The sequence below is a fragment of the Hemiscyllium ocellatum genome, chromosome X (genome assembly GCF_020745735.1).
Source record: "Hemiscyllium ocellatum isolate sHemOce1 chromosome X, sHemOce1.pat.X.cur, whole genome shotgun sequence".
NCBI classification, from domain to species: domain Eukaryota; kingdom Metazoa; phylum Chordata; class Chondrichthyes; order Orectolobiformes; family Hemiscylliidae; genus Hemiscyllium; species Hemiscyllium ocellatum.
The window spans coordinates 23364547-23377802 of NC_083453.1; the positions used below are offsets into that span (position 1 = coordinate 23364547).

The 13256-nt window shown below is 43.0% G+C and overlaps 1 protein-coding gene across 1 annotated transcript in view; it reads right to left on the bottom strand.

Moving 5' to 3' along the window:
- Positions 1-13256, bottom strand: part of LOC132805837 (signal transducer and activator of transcription 1-like) — a 70110-nt gene that overhangs the window by 20247 nt on the left and 36607 nt on the right. Inside the window, exons 12-17 of the mRNA XM_060821141.1 lie at positions 12006-12026; positions 10837-10930; positions 10660-10707; positions 9224-9307; positions 5826-5924; positions 3990-4125 (exon numbers count right to left, since the gene is read on the bottom strand). Coding sequence (XP_060677124.1) covers positions 3990-4125; positions 5826-5924; positions 9224-9307; positions 10660-10707; positions 10837-10930; positions 12006-12026 — 482 coding nt within the window. The remainder of the gene's footprint in view (positions 1-3989; positions 4126-5825; positions 5925-9223; positions 9308-10659; positions 10708-10836; positions 10931-12005; positions 12027-13256) is intronic.

Here is a 13256-nt window from a genome sequence, read left to right on the forward strand (position 1 = left end):
ATTTTCCCCCACATCAAATGCTTTTCGATCAGGGATAGACTGGATATGGACGTTAAGGTGTTCCCAATAAAACTACTTCCTGAAATTCCCATGACAAATATTCTGCCCCACGACCTACTCAAATCATCCTGGTCTTAACAGTTGACATGAAATCATTGCTCTAACATTTTTAAAAGTTCTTGTGTGGGTTATTAGGGGGTGTCACAGGCAACAACTACATTTTTTACCCATCCCTAAATAGCCCTTAAACTAAATGGCTTGCTACTGCCATTTTAGAGGACAGATAAGAGTAAGCCACATTACTGTGGATCTGCAGTCACACATAGGCTAAACGAAATAAAGGTGACCGATTCCCTTCCCTAAACACATTAGTGAATCAGGCTTTTTTTCCCCCTCTGGTTGTCATCAGACTAACCCCAGATTTAAAAAAAATACATTGAATTCAAACTTCACCACCTGCCATAGTGAGATTTAAACTCACGCGCCCAGAACATTGGTCTAGGCCCTGGATAACTCATCCAGTCACACTACACTATACCACTGCCACCATAGAATACATAAAATCCTCAAATCTAGCATTTAAAATTGCTTCATAGCCCTTTCCATCTCATTGACATATTTCCACAACATTATAACTCTTTCCCTCTACTTCAAAGCTTTGTGCCTCAACTCTGGCCTCTCGTTCACTTCCTTCCCTTCACCCCACCATCTCCTTTGACCAAGCCACTGGTCACCCATCTCAATATTTTCTTTTCTTCGTCTTGATAATTCAAAAAACAAAGTGGATATACCTCAAAAGCACAATGGGACATTTAAACCAGTTGAAAAAAAAAGCACAACCAGCCCTTTAAAAATGCTAATAGGAAATGCTAAAAATGCTAATACTAAAGTAAAACAAGGTTACTGAGGTGGGCGGAGGTGGCATCAAAAAGAGGAACCGACATTTTAAAAATTATTTCTCAGGATGTGAAGATTGCAAGTGAAGTCAGACACAGTTAGCATTCTTCTTGAAAGCTGCTCAATACACTTTACATTTTATTATCCCCAGGAAAATGGGGAAAGAAGGGGTGGTGTGGCACTGCCAGTTAAGGACAGTATTACGGCTGCAGAAAGGCCGTTTTGAGGACTCCTTGACTGAGGTAGTATGGGCTGAGATTAGAAACAGAAAAAGGAGAGTTTACCCTGTTGGGAGTTTTCCATAGGTCTCCGAATAGTTCCAGCGATGTAGAGGATCGGATAGCAAAGATGATCATCAATAGGAGCGAGACTGACAGGGTAGTTGTTATGGGGGACTTTGGCTTTCCAAATAGTGACTGGGAGTACTATAGTTCAAGTACTTTAGATGGGTCAGTTTTTGTCCAATATGTGCAGGAGGGTTTCCTGACACAGTATGTAGACAAGCCAACAAGGGGCGAGGCCACATTAGATTTGGTACTGGGTAATGAACCTAGTGAGGTGTTAGATTTGGAGGTAGGTGTGCACTTTGGTGATAGTGACCACAATTATGTTTACTTTAGCAATGGAAAGGGATAGGTATATAAAACAGGGCAAGAGTTATAGCTGGTGGAAAGGCAATTACTATGTGATTAAGCAAGATTTAGGATGCATAGGATGGAGAAGGAAACTGCAGGGGATGGGCACAATGGAAATGTGGAGCTTATTCAAGGAGCAGCTACTGTGGACCCTTGATAAGTATGCAGTGTCAGGCAGGGAGGAAGTTGTCGAGCAAGGGAGCCATGGTTAACGAAAGAAGTTGAATCTCTTGTCAAGAGGAAGGAAGCAGCTTATGTTACAATGAGACGTGAAGGCTCAGTTAGGGCACTGGAGAGTTACAAATTAGCCAGGAAAGACCTAATGAGAGAGCTGAGAAGAGCCAGGAGAGGATATGAGAAGTCATTGGCAGATAGGATCAAGGAAAACCCGAAGGCTTTCTATAGTTATATCAGGAATAAAAGAATGACTAGAGTAAGATTAAGGCCAATCAAGGATTGTACTGGGAAGTTGTGCATGGAGTCAGAGGGGATAGGGGAAGCGCTAAGTGAATACCTTTAGTTAGTATTGACACTGGAAAAAGACAATGTGGTCATGGAGAATACGGAGATACTGGCTACTAGACTAGATGGGATTCAGGTTCACAAGGAAGTGGTGTCAGCAGTTATGGAAAGTGTGAAAATAGACGTGTCCCTTGGGCCAGAAGGGATTTATTCTAGAATTCTCTGGGATACCGGAGAGGAGATTGCAGTGTCTTTGGCTTTGTTCTTTATGTCATCATTGTCTACATGAATAGTGCCAGAGATTGGAGGATAGCAAATGTTGTCCCTTTGTTGGAGAAGGGGGGTAGAGACAGCCCTGGAAATTACAGACCTGTGAGCCTTACTTCAGTTGTGGGTAAAGTGTTGGAAAGGATTATAGGAGATAGGATTTATCATCATCTAGAATGGAATAAGTTGATTAGGGATAGTCAACACAGTTTTGTGAAGGGGAGGCTGTGCCTCACAAACCTTATTGAGTTCTTTGAGAAGGTGACCGAACAGCTGGATGAGGGTAAAGCAGTTGATGTGGTGTATATGGATTTCAGTAAGGCATGTGATAAGGTTCCCACGGTAGGCTACTGCACAAAATACAGAGGCATGGGATTGAGGGTGATTTAGCGATTTGGATCAGAAATCGGCTAGCTGAAAGATGAGGGTGGTGGTCAATGGGAAACGTTCATTCTGGAGTGCAGTTACTAGTGTGGTACCGCAAGGATGTGTTTTGGGTCCACTATCGTTTGGCATTTATATAAATGACCTAGACGAGGGCACAGAAGGGTGGGTTAGTAAATTTGCAGATGACACTCAGGTCGGTAGAGTTGTGGATAGCGACGAAGGATGTTGTAGGATACAGAGAGACATAGATAGGCTGCAGATATGGGCTGAGAGGTAGCAAATGGAGTTTAATGCAGAAAAGTGAGAGGTGATTCACTTTGGAAGGAGTAACAGGAATTCAGAGTACTGAGCTAATGGTAAGATTCTTGGTAGTGTAGATGAGCAGAGATCTCGGTGTCCAGGTGCATAGATCCTTGAAAGTTGCCACCCAGGTTGATAAGGTTGTTAAGAAAAAAATACAGTGTGTTAGCCATTATCAATACAGGGATTGAGTTCCGGAACCATGAGATCATACTGCAGCTGTACAAAACTCTGGTATACAGTTCTGGTCGCTGTATTATAGGAAGGATTTGGAAGCTTTGGAAAGGGTTCAGAGGAGATTTAACAGGATGTTGCCTGGTATGGAGGGAAGGTCTTATGAGGAAAGGCTGAGGGACTTGAAGCTGTTTTCATTAGAGAGAAGAAGGTTGAGCAGCAACTTAATTGAGACATACAAGATAATCAGATAGGTTGGACAGTGAGAGCCTTTTTCCTCGGATAGTGATGGCTAACACGAGGGGACATAGCTTTAAATTGAGGGATGATCGATATAGGAAAGATATCGGAGGAAGTTTCTTTACTCAAAGTAGTAGGGGCGTGGAACGCACTGCCTGCAACAATAGTAGACTCGCTAATGTTAAGGGCATTTAAATTGTAATTGGATAGACATACGGACAAGAATGGAAGGTTAGATAGGCTTCAGATTGGTTCCACAGGTCGGCGCAACATCAAGGGCCCAAGGGCCTGTACTGCGCTGTAATGTTTTATGTTTTACATTTTTTAAAAAAAGCAACTCAAGTAGCCATGGTTGGAACTGACTTTTCCTTTGCTGGATTACTGGATAAAGTCAAAAATCACATGACACCAGGTCATAGTCTAACAGGTTTATTTGAAAACAAACAAACCCATTGGACTATAACCTGGCATTGTGTGAATTTTGACCTTGTCCAACCCAGTCCAGCACCAGCACCTCCACATCAGCATTACTGGATAGCTTTTAGATTTTTAGTTTGAAAATGTATATATCCAACATAGCCCTTGCTCTAAGAAAGGCAGCAGGCCCTAGCAGCTGAAGATTCTTACCAAATAACTTTTCTGCCAGCATGTTGAGCTGCTCAGCATCCAGATGCCTTTTGGTGTTTGAAGAAAACTGCCAGCTTAATGCCTCGGATAGCTGGCTCCACGGTGCAATGGGAGGACTGGAAAAGAACGTTAAATTCTGGAAGACAGAGGGAAGAAAACTTCACTGCCCAAATTACTCGTACAGCAGAGGTTTCGATTGTGTTCTGAAACATGATATTAGTAGTTTACACACACACCCCCACACACTCTTTTACATTTGTTTCACAGAACCTACTGACCTCTATAAAGAGCACGACTCGCAACATCCCTATAAGCGAGCTCTCGGCTTCATTTTTTGTCATTACTATTATCACCAAAGAGTGTGTGATTTGCTGCTCAGTTAGCAATACTTATTTCTAACAATATCAAAGATTGCTCAAAAAAGTCTGCAAGTCTGACAGCATCTGTGAAGAGAAAGCAGAGTTAACGCTTTGGATCCATTGAACCTCCTTCAGGAATGATGTAGCTAGGAGAAGGTTGGTATATGCACTGAAGATGGGGTGAGGGGAGGAAGGAAGGAGTAATCGATAGATGGAGATGGAGTCCAGGAAAAGAGAATAGTTGAGCAGACAAAGGAGTGGGTAAAGGTCAGCCTGGGGGAATCAATAACTGTTAATGGGGACTGTTCGGGCTGACAATGGCTGTTTGTGGTAGCAAACCATGTGATGGAAGGGCCAGGTGTGTCAGGGCTAGGGTAAGGAGATAGGAGAAGGTGCTCAGGCCCTAAAGTTATTGAACTTGATATGGAGTCCAGAAGGCTGTAGAATTCCCTAGCAGAAAATGGGGTGCTACTAGAGAACTGCAGCAAGCCTGAGACAGAGATGTTGGCCAGGAAACATGGTGTTGTGTTGAAATAGCAGGCAACTGGAACCTTACAATAATTTTTGCAGACAGAATTTAGGTGTTCTGTAACGTGGTTGTCCAGTCTGTGCTTCATCTCCCCAATATTAGAGGAGACCATGTTGTGAGCTTGAATACAAATAAACTAGATCGCCTGAAGTGCAGGCAAATCACTGCTTCACCTGGAAGGGGTGTTTGGGGCCTTGGAAAGTGAGGAGGGAGGAAGTAAATGGACATGAGTTACACCTTCTGCAATGGCATGGGAAGACATCATGGCAATGTGGGGAGGTGTTGGGAATGGAGGAGTGCACCAAGATGTCCCTGCAGTAGGCTGAGAGGGGAGGAGAGGGGAAGAGAACATGTTTCTGGAAATGGCAGCTAATGATCCTTTGGATGTGGATGCTGGTGGGACAGTTGGTGAGGGCTAAGGGGACCCAATGCTGTTATGGAAGGAAGAGAGGGGGTGAGGGCCAAAGCACGGCAGATGGGTCAGACATGGCTGAGGTCCCTGTCAAATACAGTGGTGGGAGTCCTCAGTTGAAGAAGGAGGCAGACATTTTGAAGGCCTCCGTCAAAATTGGTAGCAGTGGAACAGACATGACAGAGTCAGAGGAACTCAGAATGAAATCAGTTCTGAAGAAGTGTCACCAATTCAGAAATGTTAACTCCACAGACGCAGCCAAACCTGCTAAATTTTTCCAGCATTTGACTGTATGATTTGACGTCAAACATACAGTTGAGTGTGCTCCAAAATTATTCAATTACAAATCTTATCGCATAGTCAATGTACAGCCAGAAAGGAAGCTTTCCACTTGCTGTTAAGTCATACGGTCAAGTACAGGATACTGCAGGCTTCAACATTCTTTACTGTTGCTGGGCAGGTGATGATCAAGAACAAATTTACTAATTCCTCCTCCCCTTTCTGCCTCATTTGAGGAAGTTCCCACAGACTTTTACCTTTGGATCATTGGAGAGCATGTTGTACCAAACCACTGAGGCCCAGCCACTAAGGAGCTGACTGACATTGGAAATGATAACAACAGGTAAAGTGCAAGTCTGTCAAAAACATAAAAGGGTGAGACTTTAGTGATGATCCAACAAGAGAATAAAATTAAAGATTACTGAACCAATACTGCGATATCATAAAATAAAGGCTTGCATTTAAGTTTCAACATCTCAGATGAACCCAAAGCAATGAAGCACTTTGTTTGAGGTCTGGTTACAGTTGTAATTTACTTCAAGATGGTGCTGGAGCATGGTGACATTGTGCAAGCTGTCTACAACAGACCTTATTCTTACATACCTTAGACTTGAGGATTAGAAGAGCAGAACAATTATAAGTCTAAAGTCTATCAGAATTACTAACAATGCTCTCTTAAATCCACTTTCAACTACCGGTGGCTCAACTACCGGTGATGCTGGAATTGCAAACCCAGGGGAATTAAAGGCCTACTGGCTTCCCGTGGGTCTGACCACCTTGTGGAAACCTGGAACTGAGGCCCAACCAGCGCAAGAACAAAGATCTGACCCCTCAGTGACCCAAAATCGAGGCAGCCTGACCAGACCAGCTGCAAGACCTCCCCAGAACACTCGTGAACGAGACTAGTGCCCAGGACCCCATCAGATGCACTCACCTACCTTGCCAATGCTAGAATTGCAAGCCCAGAGGGATCACAGGCCTCTGACCTCTCAGGCCCAACCTCCCTGACCTTGTAGAAACCCAGATCTGAGGCATGGGAACCAGACCTGACCCCACATGACCCGATAGAGGATGCCCAACTGAAACACGCACGAGAGCCCCCCCGGATGCTCAAGGCTAGGGTCCCCATCAGAAGCATACATGCACCTCTTGGAGCAGCCCTCACCAACACTTGGGACCGACGAGGAGCAGCCACCTACCCGGGGGGAAAGTGGGAGACTGAAACTACAGGGTTTCAAGCCCCCCGCCTCCAGTAGACAAATGCCCAAGCCACTGAGAACAAGATGGATGAATATAAAGCTAGACTCCCTTTCTGAAAGGTAATTAAGAGACGGCTGTGCACTTTGTTTTACAGAAACATGCTCAGTCCTGTGCCTTACACCCTGGGGGTTTCTCAGTTCACCAAAACGGACCATTCGGCTTCCTCAGGCAAGGAAAAGGGGAGGTGGGGTCTGCTTCTTAAATCAACACCTCTTTGTGCTCAGACATGGTGACCCTGGTGAGTTACTGCTCCCCTGACCTAGAATATCTAACAGTGAAGTGCTGTCCCTATTATTTGCCTGCTATGCTGACATCGGTCTACATTCCACCCCATGTGGAAGTGAAGAGTGCACGTGAAGAACACAACGCTGCAAAACAGTCTCGAGACAAAATACCCCATCGCCTTGTTTATCAGAACCAGTGACATCAACCAGGCCAACATCAAGAACATGCTACCAAAATACCATCAACATGTCTCCTGTCTCACCAGAGGGCTGAATATCCTCGACCATTGCTATACACAAACATGCCTACCATTCCAGCAACCGGCTGCACTTTGAAAAATCAGATCACAATGCTGTGCTCCTCCTCCTGGCTTACATCAACTCCAGCCTCCCAGTCTGCCTTGATCCTTTGCAATTTGCCTATTGCCGCAACAGGTCGAAGGCAGACACCATCTCTCTGGCCCTACACTCATCCCTGGAACATCTGGATAACAAGGATACCTATGTCAGGCTCCAATCTATTGACTACAGCTCTGCCTAGAACACCAACAAACTCCCTCTGTAACCAGATCCTCAATTTCCTGACCAATAGACCAAATAGGTGACAAAACCTCTTCCACCATTATCCTCAACACCGGTGCTTCACACAGCTGCATACTTATACACTCAGACTGGTCAAATTCCACCCCAACTCCATTTACAAGTGTGCTGACACCACTGTTGTAGGGTGGATCTCAAACAACAAGACAGAATACAGGAAAGAGATGGAGTGCTTAGCAGTATGGTGTAAAGATAACAATCTCTCCAATAACATCAGGAAAATAAAGGAGCTGGTCATTGATTTCAGGAAGCAGAGTGGAGGGGACACTCCTGTCTGCGTTAATGGTGCCGGGGTGGAGATGGTTCACAGCGTCAAGATCCTGGGAGTGACTATCACCAACATGCTGCTCTGGTCCACCCACATTAACAAACGGCCAAGACAGCACACCAACACCTCCACTTCCTCAAGAGGTTAAGGAAATTCAGCCTGTCCACAAAGACTCTTACCAATTTTTATAGATGCACCATTGAAAGCATCCTAACTAGATGCATCACAGCTTGGAATGCTCTTCCCAAGAGTTTTGAACACAGTCCAGTCCATCATGCAAACCATCCTGCCATCCATTCACTCCCTCTACACTTCCCGCTGCCTTGAGAAAGAGACCAATAGAATCAAAGACCCCTCCCACCCCGGTTATACTCTTCTCCACTCTCTTCCATCAGGTAGAAGATATCAAAGCTTGAATACACATACAAACAGATTCAAGAATAGCTTCTTCCCTGCTGTTATCAGACTTTTGAATGGATCGCTCAAATGATAATTCTAATTTCTCTCTTTGCGCCTTCTCCGTGCCTGTAATACTGTATTCTGCATTCTGTTCTGCTATCCTGATGCACTTGGGATGGTACAATCTGCCTGTATAACAAACAAAACAACAGTGTTCACGTATCTCGGTACATCTGACAACAATAAATCAAACTAATGTAGGAACATGGAGGTCAATGCCACAGGCACATGATTAATGTATCTTTGCTGACAGATTAAAATGATCAAACTAACATGAGGTTAAATAGATGCTGAACGAATCCTGACAGCAAAAGTCTTTGTTATGATAACCTTGAATAAATTGTGCTAAGATCTTATCCATGCCATTTTTGATAATTAAGTGAGATGTCCAATTTCAGGAGGCAAGATCAGATTGCAATGTCAGTTCTGAACACATTCTCTCTGTACACACAGCCACAATAGCAGTAAGCTTCCACTAAAAACAATGAAACCACGTGGATCTCTCTTCTCTGGGGGGAGCTGCTCCCTAGATCCACTGATGGATCAGCCATTGTTCTACAATCTTGGATAAGAGAAACCCAAACTGCTGCCTGTAAAACATGTGAGAATGTTTCACACATTTAGCACAGTGACCTAAAAATTGAAAGGCACATTATCAGCAGTAAACAACTTAGACATTGAGTGCAACTTTGATGACATTTATGTATCTAATTGTCTGCTTACCCAACTCTGTGAGCCTTTCTCCTTGCACCCCACCCCACTCCCACCAAAAACAAGGTTTTGGGTTTCACAGAACTGGACCCATGGCAATGTCCCAACAATGATAGTTAAGTGGTAAACCTACCTCAAGAACGAGGTTGAGCTCTTGGTAAACCAGCTCAGTCTCAAAGCTAATAAGATGGAGCTCCTCAGTCACAACGAGAGAAGCCTGGGAGGAGGACAAGTGAAGAAAGAGGAGCGGATTGAAGAATGAATAATGCAGACACAGACCTTGCATGGTGAGCACCATTCAGTATAAAATCAAATCATGACAATTGCACAAAAACTGTTTCTGTAGATATATAAAACAGGTTTCAAATCTTTACTGACATGAAGCAAAACATTATTTCAGTTGAACTTCCAGAAAACTAATGGTCAAAGCTACTTGCCAGTTTATAAAATAACTCCATGCAGCCTGCCTCCAAACAGAAACTCCAGGTGTGACCCCTGATCTTGACTCCTCAGTCAGAGAATATCCTTCCAGTGTTTACCCTGTCTAGTCATGTTTGAATTTGATAGATTTCTGAAATTCCCCCTCATTCCTCTAAACTCCAGTGAATATAATCCTAACCGATTCAGTCTCTCTTCACATCAGTCCCACCATCCCAGGAGTCAGTTTTGTAAATCCTCCATCGCTCGATCATCCTTCCTCAGGTAAGGAGACCCAAACTGGACAGACAATACTCCAGGTATGGACTCACCAGGCCACTGTACAATTGTAGTAAAGGTATCCCTGCTCCTGTACTCAACTTCTCTCGCTACGAAGGCCAAGGTATCATTTACTTTCTTCACCGCCTGCTGCATGTGCAATGTTTACTTTCAGCAACTAGTGTAGAAGGATGCCATGTCTCACTGCACCTCCCCCCTTTCACAATCTATTGCCATTCAGATAATGATCTACCTTCCTGCTTTTGCTCCCAACGTGGATAATCTCCCATTTACCCACATTATACTTCATCTGTTATGCAATTCCCCATTTACTCAACTTGTCCAAGTCACACTGAAGCATCTCTGCATCCTCCTCACAGCTCGCTCTCCCACTCAGCTTTGTATCATTCGATCAGTCGCTTCCATGATCTCTTTATTCCTGCCTGCCAACCAGTTCCCAATCCATGTCCTTTGACTACCCTCACTCACATCCACTTTCATTGTACATGCTAATCTCTTACATGGGACCTTATTGAATGCCTCCTAAAAGTCCAAGTAAACCACATTCATTGGGCCCCCATTGGTAACATCCTCAAAACATTCCAGTAGATTTGTCAAGCATGATTTCCCTTTCATAAATCTGTGCTGACTCTGTCCATTCTTGTCACTGTTTTCCCAAGTCATTCACCATCTAGTCTATCAGTTAAGATGTGTTACAATGATACTATGACAAGACACCATTGCCCCTCTGCCAAACACTTGGAATCTTGGGATGTCATTAATTTTGACTTGAATTATGGGGGCTGACTTCAGGCTCTAACTCATTGGCAAGGGTACAAATCATTTTCAACTCCCTCATCTGAAATGTATTACCTCATTACTTCCTTTTCCTCCAATTCCAGACTTCTGCTCCTTTAGTTGCTGCAATCAGAAAAGTAGAATTGTTGTGTAGAAATGGTTTGTTTAGTACAGAGTCAACAGTAAATCATACAAATTATATAATATAACAAGTGCAATGAAATGAAGAACAGAATGTAGCCATTTTCTTACCAAATGCCTGAAGTCAGCACACAAGCCCCCGAATTTGGAATCCATCATGTTCATCGCCTTTGTCGTTGTGCCAAGTACATTGAATTTACGATACCTAGTCATAAGCAAAAAGTGACATTAACAATGCAAAACTGTTCTCCCAAGGCAACAACCTGTTAAATCACAATCTTTTACAGGTTACTATTGTTTGTCAGTTTACTTTAGTCACATTTTGCCATTTTGGCGATACTAAGAATGGTAAAACATCAAACTGTTTTCTTTACTACCCACATTTTTAAACAACTTGCACTTATGTAACTATTTTCATCTCATTCAAATCAACACAAGAACAGACAGAGCTGGAGTTGAAGAGATGACTGAAAGCTTGGTTAACAACATAGGTTCTGGGGAAGATTTGCAAGAGAGGTAACAGGATTACAAACAGGGTTACAAAGGTGTAGAGCTGAAATTGTCATGCTGACATGACTGATGGGGAAATGTGAGATCAATGGGAAAGATCTAGTGAGGCAAGGCGTATAAAAAAGGCAGAATTAATTAAGAAGTCAAAGGTTAAGTCAATACATTGGAGAAGCCGACTTAATAAAAGCGGGTTAGCACATGAGTGATAGGGAGGGCTTCATGCAGAATATGATACAATTAAAGAATATTTGAATGAGCCAGAAATCTACTTAAGGTACAGTTGGGAGGTTGGGGAGCTGAGGACTAAAATAAAAACAACCTAGTGGTGACTACCAGACTTACTGAATTGCTCCATTAATGTCTGCTTTTGTCTGGCAGTGACTTCAGTTGAGAATGAGGGTTTCAGCAATACATTTGGGGATGGTGGTGAGAATGAAGAGAGAGAAACAGTAGAGGTGAGCAATGTTGTGGCCATGGATATCTAATATGGAAGTAGTATGATTTGATCATACGCTGGATATAGGCTTTGAAAATCAGTTCAGGGTTTTCATGTCCTGGATAACTTGACTTGAAATCTCCTTACTTATTAAGTAGTGCTCCACTTTGGTTCGGGGGGAAAAAAAATTATTCTACATCTAACATTTCAGTTGACGTTTGGATCATGTCCCTGCTGATTTTTTCATCAAGACATAGCTGATGAAAATTCTTTTAAAGTAGATTGGTTAAAAAAAAAGTTGATATTTTCCCTGAAGAGAGAAAAATGTTCTTACCCTTTCCCATTTGGTGAATGCCTGCAAGTTTAAAAAATAAAACAGGATTGGTTGACAAATATTTTATGGTTATATTTATTGAGTTTATCAAGACAAGAACATAAAATTGTTGCTGAAGACAAAGTTTATATATTATACAGTCATATTCAATCAACACAGTCCCTTAAAAGGAGCACATTTCAACATATATACTGCCTTTTTTAGAAGGAGTTTTCTTTCTCCTTAACAAGTCTGTTAAGATCATCTCAGAGACAGAGTGCTGACAATGTTGGAAACATTCACCAGGAACACAGTTACTCCCAATGTTAGACACTTATTAGAAGTGATTACCTGAGGCAAGATACTCAATCTATCTAAAGTCTTACTGCTTTTAAACAACTGACAACTGGGTAATGTGCAGTTTGTTCACTATTTAGGATCGGTGATGGCGAAACTTCATTTACTTATTCTCCACTTGACCTTTCATCTTTTCCCTCCTCCCCTGGTAGGTACTGACTCATGGAGTACAATTCTGCAGATGCCAGGTGACTTTCAATATCTTGGCTAAAGTGGGTCTTTGCCTAAGTTACCAGCAGGCTACTTAAACAAAGGGGAGAAAATCACAGCCAAGTCCATTGTGTTCTTGCCCAGTATACTATACAAGCACATTTCCGAGCAGGAATTAACAATCAGTTACAGGAACCAGGGCTTTCCTTCCTCCAAGATCAAACTGTATTACCCAGATTTCTGTTCTAGCTGAAATCAGTTGACTCAACACAGATTGAGATCATCCTGGCAGCATGACTAGTGAACCATTACAAGAACCGAACAGATAACAAAACACTGCTTACATTGAAGTGGACGAGGGAAGTGTACTTTACTGATTAGTGACTTCGTCAACAAACGTAACTGATCTAGTGTAAGCAAGGTCAATGCAGGGGGTTGCATGAGCAGAGTTGGAAAAGGCATCACGGAGGTCTCATAATTTAACAACATAGAGTTGCCCCCACTGTTAGGCATCGCCCTTTGCTGCACAGCAGCAGCTGAATAGAGAAACTTGTACTCTGATCAGCTCTTCCTTTTTTGATTGTGTACATTTAAGCATGCGTTAGGACATTGCAACACAAGCAACAATACTGATTTTTCAGCACTTTCGTCTAGTAATGCTGAACTCGAAACAAAGAGAAAAAATGGCAAGGCAAAGAAGTGGTAGCCTGGCCTCGTGGTTTTTCTTCCAACGGTAAGGGGCTCCCACTTCCAGAGAGATACAAA